This window comes from Nuphar pumila, chromosome 6, assembly GCF_984573655.1.
Source record: "Nuphar pumila chromosome 6, dmNupPumi1.hap1.1, whole genome shotgun sequence".
Lineage (NCBI taxonomy): Eukaryota > Viridiplantae > Streptophyta > Magnoliopsida > Nymphaeales > Nymphaeaceae > Nuphar > Nuphar pumila.
Window position 1 is genome coordinate 101332765 of NC_143254.1, and position 16534 is coordinate 101349298.

The window sequence follows — 16534 nt, forward strand, 5'->3', positions numbered from 1 at the left end:
ATTAGTGTTCATTTTGTGCCTTTGTGCACATGTCTTTTTTCTTGAAGATATTTTCACATGGTATCGGAGCCAAGTTTCTAGAAGAATAGCACGTGTGCTGCATCATCAAGGTGTTAAAAATAAAATTGTATCCAAATACCCAATAAGGGTATTTTTGTCTTTTATCATATAGTACAGTCCACTAGGGATTGAAATGTAATTTAACATTATAATAAATAAATAAACTGTCATACAACTTAGGCACAACAGTCAAAATATGACTGTTGGGCACAACAATCAAAAATATGACTGTTGGGCAGACAGTCATAATAATGACTGTTGGAAGGCAGTCCAAAGAGCTGGACTGCCTCCCATGTGTTGGAGTGAGGCTCTATAAATAGAGCCTCACTCCCTTGTTATTCCTCAATGCTTTTAGAAGCATTTGAGGGTTTTTCTCTAGAGTTTTTTCCCGTCTTATAGGCTTGTATGCCTCTTGTGCTGTTTGGTATTTTTATCTCTTTTGAGATTGTATTTGGTCTATTAGTGACCAACTTTAAGTGAGTTTATTAAAGCCCTTTGTTGCCATTGTGTTTGTTTCCCTATTGTTCTATTGTACCTTGTTTCATTACATGGTATCAAAGCAAGGTTCTTGAAAGAAGGAGAATCTCGTGAAGGAAGTGTTCTTCGATCATTGATCATTCCCTATCTTCTCTAGTCTAAACTCAAGTATTCATTATGGGAGAAAGAGAGTTCGCCACCGTCATCACCTACAAACTCAATGAAAACAACTACTTGATGTGGGCGACGGCTATGGAGAATCATATCAAAGGAAAAAAATTGTGGGGTTTTGTTAGTGGTTCTACTAGTGAACCACAACTCAAATTGACTAGAAGAGAAGAAGATCAAGTCAAAGCCTTGTCCGAAGAAGAAAAAGAAAAAGCCTTGGAAGAATTCCAAAATAAATTGGAAGATTGGGAGGCAAGCAATGCACAAATACTCTCATGGTTTATGAATACCATGGAGTTCAAGATCGCCACCAATATCATCAAATTCAAGAAGACATGTGACGCATGGAGCTTTCTAAGAAGTACTTTTATCCAAAAGGATATGGCTAGACTTTATTATCTCCAAGATAAGGTACGTAATTCAAAACAAGGAGATAAAAGTGTAAGAGATTTTTACGGTATTTTATCTCCTATTTGGGATGAATTAGCCATGTTGAAACCAAAATGGGAAGGTTCGGCTATTGATATGAGAAGGACCCAAATCAAAAGAGAAAATCTTTTCTCCTTTCTTTATGGCCTTCGACCGGAATTTGAGCAAGTAAGATCTTCCTTACTTCATAGGACCACTTCTCCTTCTATAAGTGAGGCCCTTGCTCAAATTTGTCAAGAAGAGACAAGACTTGGAATGCACAAGTCTAATGATGAGGTCCTTGCCATGGCAAGGCCCGGAAATTTTGTGAAAACATATAAACCACCTCACTTTGACAAGAAGTTCAATGGAGAAGGACACAATGGAGGAGGATACAAGGGAGGATACAAAGGAAAAATTATTTGTCATCATTGTAAGGAACCCGGACATATAAGACCGGAATGTCCCAAATTTAAAAAGGTGGCCGCCTTAAGTGAAGAACCTCAAGAATCAAGAAAAGGGGGCAGCTTCAATGAATTTAATCTTGCTCAAATAGCAGAAGCCGTCTCACAACTTCTTAAGGCTGCACCTTCTACATCCGGAGCTGCCATCTCTTCCTCGTCTCCTCCAGGTAAGACCTCTTGGATTCTAGACTCAGGTGCTTCTTTCCACATGACTCATAATGAGTCTCTATTATCTGATTGCACTAAATCATATTTTTCATGTGTGTCAACTGCCGATGGTACCTCTTTAAAAGTCAAAAGCTTAGGAAACCTTGATGATATTTCAAAAAAATTCTTTGTTCCAAAACTGAGAGTCATTCCCAAAATGGATTTGAATCTTTTTTCGGTTTCTCAAATTGTTGACTGTGGTTGTAAAGTATTCTTCTCATCTAAGGCGTGTTGGGTGCAGGATCTCCAGTCAGGGAAGCTGATTGGGCAAGGCCATAGACGAGGAGACCTTTACTACATGGATTTCCTGTGTTTACCAAAATACTCATTTTGTAATCATGTCAAAGACATTAATATAGATCTTTGGCATAAAAGATTAGGACACCCAAGTATATCCAAATTATCTCTTTTTCCATTTTTGGAAAAATTTTGTAAAGATAAAAATTTTGTATGTGAAGATTGTATACTTGGAAAAATGCAAATGATACTTTTTGAGTCTAGAACCTCTGTGACACATAAAATTTTTGAATTAGTGCATTCGGATGTGTGGTGTCCCGCCCCTGTTATGTCAAAAGGTGGTTATTCGTACTATGTTACATTTATAGATGATTTTAGTAGACATACTTGGATTTACTTTCTAAAACTCAAATCCGAAGTTTTTTCATGTTTTAAAAACTTTCATAATCTAGTTAAAAATCAATTTAAAACAAATATTAAAGTCTTCCGCTCCGACTCTGGGGGAGAGTTTCTTTCAAATGAATTTCAATTATATCTAAAAAATCATGGAATTGTGCATCAAAAATCATGCCCTAGGACACCTCAACGAAATGGGATTTCTGAAAGAAAACATCGTCATATCATTGAAACTACTAGAACCCTACTTATTTCAAAAGAAATTCCAAAGCAATTTTGGGCTGAAGCTGCCCTAACCGCAGTCTATCTGATAAATAGAATGCCTTCTCAAACTTTAGAAAACAAGTCTCCTATTGAAAAACTCTTTAAAATTTCTCCTGATTTAAAAAGGCTAAGGGTATTTGGTTGTAAATGCTTCGTGCTTCTTGAAAAATATAGCAAACTCTCTCCTAAAGCCATAAAATGTGTCTTTCTTGGTTATGCTAATAATCAAAAAGGATATCGATGTTATGATAAAATAAATGATAAACTCTATGTTTCTAGAAATGTTATCTTTCTAGAAAATGACAGTGGATTTGATTTTGAAGTTCCTAAGAAAGAATCCGAGTATGCTTTCTTATTTGATTTGTTACCCAATAAAGGTATTAGTAATGATATTGAAACCTTTGAGTCTATTAATGACTCAAGTAGTGAACCACCTCAAGATCTTCTTCAATACTCTAGACAAAATATTGGGGAGCATCCATGTGCCCTTGACAGATATAATCAATTAACAAATACTGAAGAAACTAGTGTTAGAAGGTCAGAACGAACACATAGGCCTCCAAGTAGGTTTGTCTCATATGAATCCTTCTTACCAAACTACAGGGCATGTCTTCTAGCCATTCATTCCTATCATGAACCATCCAACTATAACGAGGCCAAAAATATAAACGAATGGGTTGAAGCCATGAAAATTGAATTAGATGCATTACACAAAGCTCACACTTGGGCAATTCAACCTCTTCCTATTGGAAAGAAGACAATAGGGTGTAGATGGGTGTTTAAAATTAAAACAAAAAGTAACGGGTCTCTTGAGAGATATAAAGCAAGACTTGTTGCAAAAGGATATTCTCAAGAATATGGTATAGATTATGAAGAAACCTTTGCCCCAGTAGCTCGTATGACTACAGTTAGAACTCTAGTTGCTGTAGCATCCATTCGAAAATGGCCGATATATCAGTTAGATGTTAAAAATGCATTTTTGAACGGAAACTTAAATGACTCTAGTTGCTATAGCTAAGTGGCTTGACACGTTATGCTTATGTACCAGCATTGCTGGGTTTTTGTAAAGTACTCATGTTATGCATGAATAGTACATATGTTTTTGGCTTCTATTTCGAGCTTCCTAAAATTTTTGATATTTGGTATCCCTTGTTTACTTCAAGGATGATAAGGAACTCGAACGAAGATTCTGTTGACCAATGGTCAGAACAGCGGAGATTCGTGATGGATTCCCTAAGTACCCTGGCAGAAGCTATGCGAGACCAGATTCATTCCCAAAGGGATCAAGCACCCTTTCCTGAACCGAGTCAGCATACCACAGTGATGTATGAAAAATTTCTAAAGCTTGACCCCCAACCTTCGCCGGTAAGCCCGACCCAGATATGGCCGAGAACTGGTGGAGGTGGAACGAGTGGTTGAGGTCTTGTCAGTACCCGACGATAAGAAGACATTATACGGGACCTTCAGGCTAAAGGACAATGCCCGCAGCTGGTGGGACATGGCCTGGGGTGTGCAGTTTCCTAGAATTTCACCAATTCGTTGGGAAGCTTTTAGAAAGGCTTTCTTGGAGAACTACTTCCCTCCTCATGCGAGGGAGAAGAAGAAGGTGGAGTTCTTGGAGCTCAGTCAAGGCAATTCGAGTTTGACGGATTACATCACTAAATTCCAGAGTTTAGAACCCTACTGCCCCAACGTGTTCGCGGATGATCGCGATAGGGCAGAAAAGTTTATTCGGGGGCTAAAGGAGGGGCTCATGTATCAGGTCCTAACTAGTATGCCCTTGACCTTCTCTGCGGCAATTGTTCATGAAATGAAATGGGGATCTTCGAAACACGAGCTTAGATTAACAAGGGCAAGTGTCAAGAATGACACTAAAGCATAACCCTTAAAAAGGGTATAACTGAAAACAAAATAAAAATAAAAATGTATTCTTTATTGATATGAAAAACCAATGGCTTAAGAAGCATTGGAGTAAAATACAAGAGGGGCTGCACCCCTTTATATACACAGCTGAAAGAGGACTCAATAGAGCTGTTGGGCACAGTCCAACAGCTCTATTTAGAGCTGTTGGAATGTGTCAGTCCAACAGCTCTATTAAGAGCTGTTGGACTGTGTCAGTCCAACAACTCTATTGCTAGTCAAGTCTGGACAGGACTTGACTAGCAACAGTCATTCTAGTTCAAACTGAACTAGATGACATAAAGACAAAAAATAAAAATGAAGGAAAAAAATTACAGAAAAGAAAGAAATGAAAAATGTATTTATATGTATAATAATATAATATTATTATATATACATATATGTACAGTTTTACATTTTAACACTCCCCCTCAAACTTACGGTACAATGAGCGAAAGTTTGTCTAAGAGAAAGTGAAATCGGGGAGCAGCGAGAGGCTTTGTAAAGAAGTCTGCTAACTGATATTCTGAAGTGACATATGGCAGATCAATTATCCCGTGTAGATATTCCTCTCTGACGTAGTGACAATCCATTTCGATGTGTTTGGTGCGTTCGTGGAATGTTCTGTTACTGACAATGTAGATCGCACTTTTGTTGTCACAACACATTTGTGAAGCCTTTATTGCTTCAGCTCCCATGTCAGCAAGCAGTCGTCGGAGCCAAACTACTTCCATGGTCGTGGTTGCCATGGCTCTGTATTTAGCTTCGGTTGATGAGAGAGATACCTTCTGTTGCTTTTTACACCTCCACGAGATTAATGATTCCCCTAAAAAGACACAAAAGCCAGTGGTTGAGTGTCTGTTATTGGGATCACCTCCCCAATCAGCATCAGTATATGCAATTAAATCAAGAGAAGAGGAGGAAGATAAGAAAAGTCCTCGTGAAAGAGAGGATTTGATGTATCTGATAATACGCATGTCTGCTCCCATATGAACAGAAGTAGGAGCATGTTGAAATTGACATGCTGTATGAACAACATGTGCTATATCTGGTCTGGTAATGGATAGATAGGAAAGTGCCCCGACAAACTGTCTGTAAGGAGTAGGGTCTGCAAGAAGTTCTCCATCATCAATCTTCATTTTAACATTAACAACTTCTGGAGTGTCAACTTTCTTATCATCAGTAATACCAGACCCGAAAACAATATCAAAAGCAAATTTAGTCTGAGATAATAAATATCCTCTAGGAGAATAAGCAACTTCAATGCCTAAAAAATATCTCAACAAGCCCAAATCAGTCATTTCAAAATGAGATTTAAGAAGTGTTTTGATTGTTTCAACTCCCTGTTTATCGCTTCCGGTGATGATCATATCATCCACATAGAGAAGAAGCATAATGATACCTGCATCAGAATTCTTAATAAACAAAGCAGTGTCAGTTAAACAGAATTGAAAACCAATATCAATCGTAACACGACTAAACCTATCATACCAAGCTTTTGGTGCTTGTTTAAGTCCATAAAGAGCTTTTTCTAAGCGAAGGACTTTACCCTTAGGAATACTTAGACCAGGAGGGGGTTCCATATATACTTCTTCAACTAGCTTTCCATTTAAAAAAGCATTTTTGACATCCATTTGAAAAATAGACCATTTTTTGATAGAAGCTAAGGCAATTAAGGTTCAGACAGTAGTCATATGAGCCACCAGAGCAAAGGTTTCTTCATAATCAATCCCATATTCTTGGGCATAACATTTGGCTACTAAACGGGCTTTATATCTTTCAAGAGTACCATCACTCTTAGTTTTAATTTTATAAACCCATCGACATTCTATAGTTTTCTTCCCTGGAGGAAGATCTTGGATATTCCATGTAGAAGCCTTTACAAGTGCATCTAATTCAGCTTTCATGGCTTCTATCCATTTGATATCATTTTTTGCTTGAAAATATGTGGATGGTTCTTCATATGAGTGAATTAATGCAATAACTGCCCTATATGTGGGTGAGAAAGACTCATATGATACAAACTTTCCTAGAAGCCTCGAGATTCGGGATGATTGTCTAGTTGGAATGTTAGAATATTTCTCAAGTGCACATGGAGGATTAGACTCTTGTCGCCTGGAATATTGAATACTAGTATCTCTATGAACTTCTTCATTTTCAACATTAAGATCAATAATTCTTTGATCATCATCAAAGTTACAGTCAAGGTCATATTCATCAGATGTTGATGTTAGATCTAGCAAAAAGGAGTACTCAGTGACGTCTTTTAATTTTCTAAAATCAAAGAAGCTCTCCTTTTCAAGAAAGGAAACATTTCTAGACACATATAGTTTATTATTTTTGAAGTCAAAACATCTATAACCTTTCTGGTTTTCAGCATATCCTAAAAAGGCACAGGGAATCGCACGAGGGGAAAGTTTATCATTTTTGTCAGTAAATATGAAACATTTGCACCCAAATATTCTTAGTCTAGAGTAGTCTGGAGAAATGTTCATAAGTTTTTCAATGGGAGTGATATTTTGTAACGAAGAAGATGGCATCCTATTAATGAGATAGGTGGCAGTTAAGGCAGCTTCTGCCCAAAAGTCTTTCGAGACTTGATTTGCTATTAATAAAGTCCCAGTGGTTTCTATAATATGACGATGTTTTCGTTCTGCCAGTCCATTTTGTTGAGGTGTATAAGGACAAGATCTTTGATGTGTGATGCCATGCAATTTAAGATAATTTTGAAAATCTGTGGATAAAAACTCTCCTCCTGAATCTGTGCGAAAAATAGTAATATCATTTTGAAACTTGTTTTTAACCATATTATGAAAAGTTTGAAAGTATGAAAATACTTCAGACTTATGTTTGAGAAAGTACATCCACGTATGTCGGGAGAAATCATCGACAAAAATAACATAGTAAACAAATCCTCCTTTAGAAATTACTGGTGCAGGACTCCAAACATCCGAATGTATTAATTCAAGTGGTCTTGAAGAGAAAAAGGTTTTGTTCTGAAATGGTAATCTTTTCATTTTGCCGAGAATACAATCAAATGATTCAGAGTTACAAAATTTCCCTAGATTTGGAAAATGTTGGATTTTGGCTATATGTGGGTGACCAAGTCTCTTATGCCACAGTCCCAACTCTATTTTTTGAATATTATAACAAAAAGCTTTCTTCGGCATTTCCAAAAAATCCATGTAATAGAGTCCTCCTTCTCTATGGCCTTCCCCAATCAGCTTGCCTGACTGGCGATCCTGTACCCAACAACCATGAGAAGAAAAAGAAATATTACACCCATAATCAGAAATTTGAGATACAGATAAAAGATTTAAATTTAATTTGGGAACATGTTTAATTTCTGGAATAAAAAAATTTTTTGTTTTATAATTTTTTTTCAAAATTTCCTATTCCTTCTATTTCAAGAGAAGTCCCATCAGCAGTAAAGACCTTTGACACACTTGTTTTATTTTTAACACATTTGGATAGACTTTGATTATTTGGGGTCATATGAAAAGATGCACCAGAGTCAAGAAGCCAAGAAATTTTACCTAAATCAGAAAAAGATGAGGTTGCTGCGCCGGTTGAAGCTTCAGATGAGAAAGAGGCACCTTTGATGAGAGGCTGAAGAATCTCCATTAGTTGGGCCAGGGAAACTGGTGTATCCTGATCTTTAGGCTCCGATTTTGCAATTGCAGCTCTTTTTTCTCTCATCTCCTTAAGTTTGGGACATTGTGGCCTGTAGTGTCCCGGTTCATGACAGTGATGACAAATAACTTTCTTCTTATCATAGTCACCATTTTGTCGGTTAAAGTGAGGAGGCCTATATGATCGAACATGATTACCTGGTCTAGACACGGCTAAAGCGGAATCATCTTCAATTTTTAAAGAACCTTTCCGGAGACGATTTTCTTCCATTGTTAACTCTTCAATAGTTTCAACAATAGAAGGAATTTTTCCCCGGTGAAGTAGGGCCGATTTAGTGGTTTCAAATTCCGGCCTTAATCCAGTGATAAACTGGTAAAAATGTTCAGCATCGAGTTGTTTCTGATGAAGCTCGATGTCTTCGGCACAATGCCACTTTGGTTCTAAAAGGGAAAGTTCTTCCCAAAGTTCGGACAACCCGTTGTAATATTCACGAATAGTTTTGTCTCCTTGTGTCATCATTCGAACTTTTTCTTGGAGGTTGCACACGTGTGCAATATCTTTAAGGGAATACATATTCTTAAGGTATTCCCATGCCTTATCGGCATGATCAAATTTGGCAAGACTTGAGCATTTTTTAATGTCAACGCTATTGATAAGCCATGACATTATCTTCGCATGAGATATTCTCCATTCTTTCCATTTCTTCTCGTATGAGGCAATAGCCTTGATTTTCTCTTCTTCCGATAGAGGGACCTCTTTATCTCCCTCCTTTTTAGTAAGAGATAGCTTAGGTTTCGAATCGGAACCATCCACAATCCCCCATAAGCCTTTTCCCCATATATGGTGCTTCATGATTGAAGCCCATGTTACATAGTTCGTATCGCTTAGTTTCATAGGCATGATGGTGACTTTTGTTAGAAAGTGAGTTGAAATACATTGGGTTCAATAATGAACCTTTACTTATGCACGTGAAGTGCAAATATACCCATTAAAGGGAAACAACACAAGCACATAATGTGCTAACCCATAAAACCCATAAAAAGGGAAAAATATGACATAAAGTCATAAGTTGCATATTATTGAAGAAACAATGGACAAGGGGTAAAAACCCCATTACAATGGAGCATAAGCTCCCTCAAGAATACCAAATACAAAGGGGAAATCCCCTATTTATAAGCATGAAAAGGGACCACCTTGGGGGCTCCCAAAGGGGACGTTGGAGAGCCCCCAACGGTCACATTTGTGACCGTTGGGGGCTCCCAACGTCACTTTTGGGAGGCCCCCAATGTGGTACGAAATCCAAAAATATAAAAAACAAAAAATAAAAATAAAACAAAAATTACAATGCATATTCCAATTAGAATATGCGTAAAATGCTAATTTACAAGAATACCCTTGAGGGTATTTTAGGAAGATAAAATATATATATATTTATATATATATATATAAATAGAGATATGTATACATATATATATATATATGTATACGTATCTTTATATATATATATAAATATATATATGTACATTTAAGGATCAACATATTTTAACACCCCCCCTCAATCTTTGCGGGGAAACGAAAAGATTGAACAAAGGGCAAGACTCCAAGAGGCTCCGGCAAGGATGCAATGGAACTTGAAAAGGCCTTCCTCCTATTGTCTTCAAATTTCCCGAACTATCCAGGGTACTTCTCTTTGTCCTATCTCCAAGATCCTGTGAAATAACAACAAAGAAACAAGTAAAACAAATCTTTGTACTTTTATTCAAATGAAACATTTCTAACTAGCACAGGTTAGAAGAGATGCAAATTATGCAAAAATGACACCAAAGTTTCAAAATCATATATCATGTTTAAAACAAAATGAGCGGAAGCAAATTATGCAGAAATAAATTGCAAGAATGCATAATGCATTCATAAGGTCCAACGTTGGACAAATATAACCCCATAATGGGGAATAACAAAATGGTCCACTAAGGGACACCACAATAAGCCTACGAAGAGGCATGATATACATAAACATTTATTGAATGAGGGCCCAAAAAGGCCATAAAGAGCATATGCATATATTTATCATGAAATGAATTAATACTCAAAGAACTCATTAATGAACATGCTTCAAACATGTAATGAAGTGCCAAACAAGAGAAACAAAGTCTCCAAGCATACTTTAGGCAAAATAAACCCAAGAGTTCACAAGGTTTTAAAATCATTTATGAAAGACATACTTAATACACATTTTGCATATAAGGGTGGCAAAAAACCATAAGCACTTAATATATAGATTAAATGCTAAGAAATCAACTTGATATGCATATCAAAAATATGATTTGCTTGAAAAACACAAGTCATGAATGAAATTTTGCAAATTTCAACAATAGTTTATCCATTACAAACATCTTCCTCATTAGTCCTCCAAAACCCATAAATCAAGTGTATAAGCTACTAGATCAAGAATATAAAGCCATTAAAGGCCAAAGACACACACAAAGGTGTGTAAAAGAACCTCTTGTCTACATATAATAATACTTGAAATAAGTGCATCTACGACAAGAACAAGAGAATACATGCCAACATGGACTAAAAAGTATCTCTTGTCTACGTAAAAAATACACTTAAAACCAAGTATGTTCAGCTACTAGAACAAGAGTAATAAGCCAACCATGGGCTAAAACATAATACATCTCTTGTCTACATATGATAGCACTTGAAATGAGTGAAATAAGCCAACCATGGGCATACATCTTAAGCGACTAGAACAAGGACACAAACGCCAACATAGGCTAAAAATCACACACCATGGTGTGAATCAACGTGCCTTGTCTACATATAAAAACACTCAAGACAAGTGTGTTCAGCTACTAGACCAAGAGAGCAAAAGCCAACAAAGGGCTAAAAACACACGAAGGTGTAATAAAATTCTTGTCTACATATGATGACACTTAGATAATGGGCATAAAAGGAAAAAAACCTTTGAGGCAATAAACTTGTAATGAAAATAAACCTTGAATAAAACAATAGTCCCTTTAAAATGAATTCTCATAACAATAACATGCATGTAAAAAATATCTTCAACAAGATACTATAATGGATGAAATAAAATTCTTGAGAACAAATGTGTGAACATACACACACCAAGAACACTTAGAATACTTGTGCAAAAACACAAGAACACAAAATCATAAATGTGCAAATGCACTCATAAGATTCATAAACAAGAAAAGGTTGGGCAATAATCCCAAAACCCTTGATTTTAATATACCTTAAAACATTTAAGGTTTCAAATACCATATGTCCATCACATTTACATAGAAGCATCCATAATATCAATGGCACAAGAAAAAATGAGTGACACACTCATAATTAGAGATCAAATAACAAATCATTTTAGAGTCCCAAGGTGCCCATAACTCACCTCAACAACTATCTATAATATGGAAGGGGGACAATCTAAAAATGATACAACACGAGGTGCCCATAACTCACCTCGACAAACATCTCTAATATAACAATACTAAGGCCAAATAAATGATGCATTAAATAACATGTGATGGACAAACATGAATGCCACAAAAGGGCAATAAACACATAAGGAATCATTTTCCAAATAAAAGTTTTTACAAAGAGGACCGATTAACAAATTGAATCAAAGGTCCAATATAATCCATCAAAACAATTTTTGCATAAACACGAATTATGCTTAATCTTCAAAAGAAGTCTTGTACACCAAAAAAAAAAAAGGCTTACTATGCAACATAACATGAAATATTAAGCAACATCATGTATATGAAACAATTTGGAACAAACAAGCCTTAACTATGAAAGACATAAGGTGCAATTAAACGGTGAAGTTGGTGAAGTTCGAAAAACTTATGAAATCTACTATTGCAACTTAAAAATGATAAACAATCATGAAATCTTCATAAAAGAGTATATACTCACAAGAAGATTATAAGGATCGAAAGGCTCCTTAAGGAGAGTTTGAACAAAAAAACATATACAACTCCCAAAGAAGGAGAAAACTCCATTAAAGTGGAAGAAATCCCAATAAAATAGATTCATTAACAAAACCTTATGATAAATAAGATTGTACTATGGCTTAAATAAAAAGTAAACATTTATTGAGGAAAAATTTAACACTCTTAAGTTTTATCAAAAAAAAAAACATGACTTAATAGATTATTACCTACTCCTAATGAAATAAGTACACAATAAACATTAGTGAAGACCATAACTTTTGTAATGAAATATGCGGAAAAGCAAAAAAGTGCATTAAGCACTTACAACATTCACTAATGAACAAACAAAAGGGCAAACACCAAAACCCACAAGAGACAATCACAACATAAAAATATAAATGTTTCTTGTTAAAGAGAGAGAACTCTCTAAATGTTGAAAACATCCTTAAGAGTGTAAAGATGGAAAGAAAATTACCATATTCCATAAGATCATTTTAAAACTTAATTCAACCGGTATTAAAAAAAACTTTCTTAATTAAATGTTGCTCATATAAAACGGACACATAATATGGAATTTTTCATATATGCCAAACATTTTTCAAAAACTACATTTCACAAGCATTTTAATCTTAACATATCTTTCTTTAAAGACTAAACATTCATATAAAGGTATTTTCATAAACAAGGTTAGGTTAAAAATGTAAATTCAAAGTTCCAACGGTCATAAATTTTTACCGACCCATTAAAGCAAGTTTTGAGCAATCATATATCTAATTTTTCGCCAAACAAGATATCATTTAAAGTTTTTCAAAGAAAAACATACGAAAACGATTCAATGAAGTAGCAAGTAACTCAAAAAAGACATAATGACAAAAAACACATAAAGAAAAGAACATATTACATTCTTCATACAATACTCAAAGAAATAGAATGCATACCGAATAACTATAAGAAAGACAATAGAGAGAAACGAATACTTCACCATTTTTCTTTAACAAATTCTTGAATACCACGCTTCCCGATGCACCAAAGAGCAACTCGATCTCAACCTTGCTCTGATACCATGTTAGAAAGTGAGTTGAAATACATTGGGTTCAATAATGAACCCTTACTTATGCACGTGAAGTGCAAATATACCCATTAAAGGGAAACAACACAAGCACATAATGTGCTAACCCATAAAACCCATAAAAAGGGAAAAATATGACATAAAGTCATAAGTTGCATATTATTGAAGAAACAATGGACAAGGGGTAAAAACCCCATTACAATGGAGCATAAGCTCCCTCAAGAATACCAAATACAAAGGGGAAATCCCCTATTTATAAGCATGAAAAGGGACCACCTTGGGGGCTCCCAAAGGGGACGTTGGAGAGCCCCCAACGGTCACATTTGTGACCGTTGGGGGCTCCCAACGTCACTTTTGGGAGGCCCCCAATGTGGTACGAAATCCAAAAATATAAAAAACAAAAAATAAAAATAAAACAAAAATTACAATGCATATTCCAATTGGAATATGCGTAAAATGCTAATTTACAAGAATACCCTTGAGGGTATTTTAGGAAGATAAAATATATATATTTATATATATATATAAATAGAGATATGTATACATATATATATATATGTATACGTATCTTTATATATATATATAAATATATATATGTACATTTAAGGATCAACATATTTTAACAACTTTATCATTGTCATCCATCGATTACAAGAAGAGAAAGAATAGGGATAGAAGAGAAACAAGAAAGAAAATGAAAAAGAAAGAAAAAAAAAACAATACAACAAGATGTGAAATCTTCTCCAATGAAGTGATAAAACACTTCTCTTCAAGTGGCGAACACTTTTGCAAACTGGCATGGAAACCGAGGCAGCTTTTCCTCAAGATTTAGTACTTCCGCGGCTTTGATGCCATGAAATGAAATGGGGATCTTCGAAACACGAGCTTAGATTAACAAGGGCAAGTGTCAAGAATGACACTAAAGCATAACCCTTAAAAAGGGTATAACTGAAAACAAAATAAAAATAAAAATGTATTCTTTATTGATATGAAAAACCAATTGCTTAAGAAGCATTGGAGTAAAATACAAGAGGGGCTGCACCCCTTTATATACACAGCTGAAAGAGGACTCAATAGAGTTGTTGGGCACAGTCCAACAACTCTATTTAGAGCTTCTATTAAGAGTTGTTGGACTGTGTCAGTCCAACAGTTCTATTAAGAGTTGTTAGACTGTGTCAGTCCAACAACTCTATTGCTAGTCAAGTCTGGACAGGACTTGACTAGCAACAGTCATTCTAGTTCAAACTGAACTAGATGACATAAAGACAAAAAATAAAAATAAAGGAAAAAAATTACAGAAAAGAAAGAAATGAAAAATGTATTTATATATATAATAATATAATATTATTATATATACATATATGTACAATTTTACATTTTAACAACCGCCACCCTCCTGAGTGAAGCCTGAGAGCACTATAAGACTACACAGAGCAGGAAGACACCCGCTGCGGGTGGTGAGCCGAAGACACCATCCGGCGGCCCAGGCAAACAGTCGTTCTTTCCCATAAAGATCGAAGGAGGAAAGAAATAGTTTCTTCCTTCGAAGCGTCAGCGGCTTCAGGGCAACCCTCCAGCCAGGCAGCAGGCTTGCAATGTATGCCCTAGATGCCGACGATCTCACATTGGGCAGGCGTGCCTGCTCGAGACAAGCAGATGCCTGTATTATGGCAAGATGGGTCACTACCTTCGCGAATGTTGCAAAAAGGCGGTTGATGACCTTAGGCAGAACTGCGGAGCACCTCTGCTCCCTCGACCATCGTAGCAGCAACATCAGTCATTGCAATCGCAATCGAGCGGTCAGAAGAAGGTACCGGGACGTGTCTACATCGCCATGGTCGAGCAGTTGACCAAGGGCGACCTAATGCAAGATACCCTTTTTGTCGCTAACCAAGCGACCTTTGTGCTTTTTTATTATGGTGCCACACACTTTTTATTTCGGTAAATTTTGCTGAATTTTTGCACATACCTGTAAAACCCTTGCATAATACCCTTGAAGTGTATAACCCAATTGGGAAAAACACAATTTGTGCAGCCTATGTACCAGAGTTGGACGTAGTCTTGGCAGATCGTCATTTACCAGCTTGTGCTATCCTGCTAGATATGACGGAATTTGACGTCATCCTAAGCATGGATTGGCTGCACAAGTATCATGCCAAGATCTTCTGCTAAGATAGCAGAATTGTCTTATCTCCACCAACAATGCCTAGGGTAGAATTCAAGATCATGAAACCCGTTCGGGCGAGCAAGTTGATTTCGTCGCTAAAGACACAGAACTACTTGGGGAAGGGATTTACTGCCTTCTTGGTCAGTGTCATCCCGTCCGAACCGATGCGAGTTCCGATCGGGGACTTGGAGGTGGTTCAGGATTTTTTTAGACGTCTTTCCAGAGGAGCTGCCAGGACTTCCTCCGCTGCGTGAGGTGCAGTTCAGCATTAAGTTGTTGTCGGGTACTGTGCCAATTTCAAAGGTTCCGTATCGGATGGTGCCAGCAGAACTCGAAGAGCTAAAGAAGCAGTTGCATGAGTTGATGGATCAGGGATTCATTCGCCCCAGCGTCTCGCACTAGGGAACTCCTGCCTTGTTCGTGAAAAAGAACGGATCATTGCGGTTGTGCATCGACTATCGGATGCTCAACCAGACAACAATAAAGAATAAGTACCCGTTGCCACGCCTCGAGGATCTGTTCGACCAGTTGCAAAGGGCCAAGATCTTTTCAAACATCGACCATATATCTAGGTACCATCAACTCAGAATTAAGGGAGATGATATCTCCAAGACGGCCTTTCGGATCAGATACAGGCATTGCAAATTTACGGTCATGCCTTTCGGACTCACTAACACTCCTGCAGTCTTCATGAACCTCATGATCAGGGTGTTCAAACCCTTCTTGGACACCTTCGTGATCGTGTTCATCGACGACATCCTGGTGTATTCAGACAGTTGGGAGCATCGGAATGGTCCCGTACGAAGCCTTGTACGGGAAGCCTTGTCGATCACCTGTTTACTAGGACGAGGTTGCTGAACGGATGCAAGATTCACCAATAGTGCTACAACACTATACTCAGCAAGTGCAGATGATCAGGGAATGTCTGCGTTCCGTGCAAAGTCGGCAGAAGTGTTATGCCGATCGTCTACGTCGAGAGCTCGTTTTCTCAATGGGAGATATGGTTTTTGTTAAGGTATCTCCTACAAAGAGCGTTTTCCGGTTCGGGAAAAAGGGAAAGCTGAGTCACCGATTCGTCGGACCATTTGAGATCCTGGATCGGATCGATGAGGCGACTTACCGTGTTGCGTTG

The 16534-nt window shown here is 36.9% G+C and overlaps 2 protein-coding genes across 5 annotated transcripts in view; both read left to right on the forward strand.

Annotated features, from left to right (window-relative positions):
* Nucleotides 1–16534, forward strand: part of LOC149835424 (phosphoglycerate mutase-like protein 1) — a 62187-nt gene that overhangs the window by 35560 nt on the left and 10093 nt on the right. The gene's annotated exons all lie outside the window — the stretch shown is intronic.
* Nucleotides 297–2106, forward strand: LOC149835425 (uncharacterized). The gene is made up of 2 exons (XM_090008502.1): nucleotides 297–1744; nucleotides 2026–2106. The coding sequence occupies exons 1-2, from the start codon at nucleotides 715–717 to the stop codon at nucleotides 2061–2063; spliced, it is 1068 nt and encodes a 355-aa protein (XP_089864628.1). The 5' UTR covers nucleotides 297–714; the 3' UTR covers nucleotides 2064–2106.

Excerpts from the sequence above, each read along its gene's own strand:
- LOC149835425 (XM_090008502.1), top strand. The coding sequence starts at position 715 with ATGGGAGAAAGAGAGTTCGCCACCGTCATCACCTACAAACTCAATGAA. Across the intron at positions 1,745-2,025 it reads CTCTTCCTCGTCTCCTCCAG|GATCTCCAGTCAGGGAAGCT; the intron begins GTAAGACCTCTT and ends TGTTGGGTGCAG.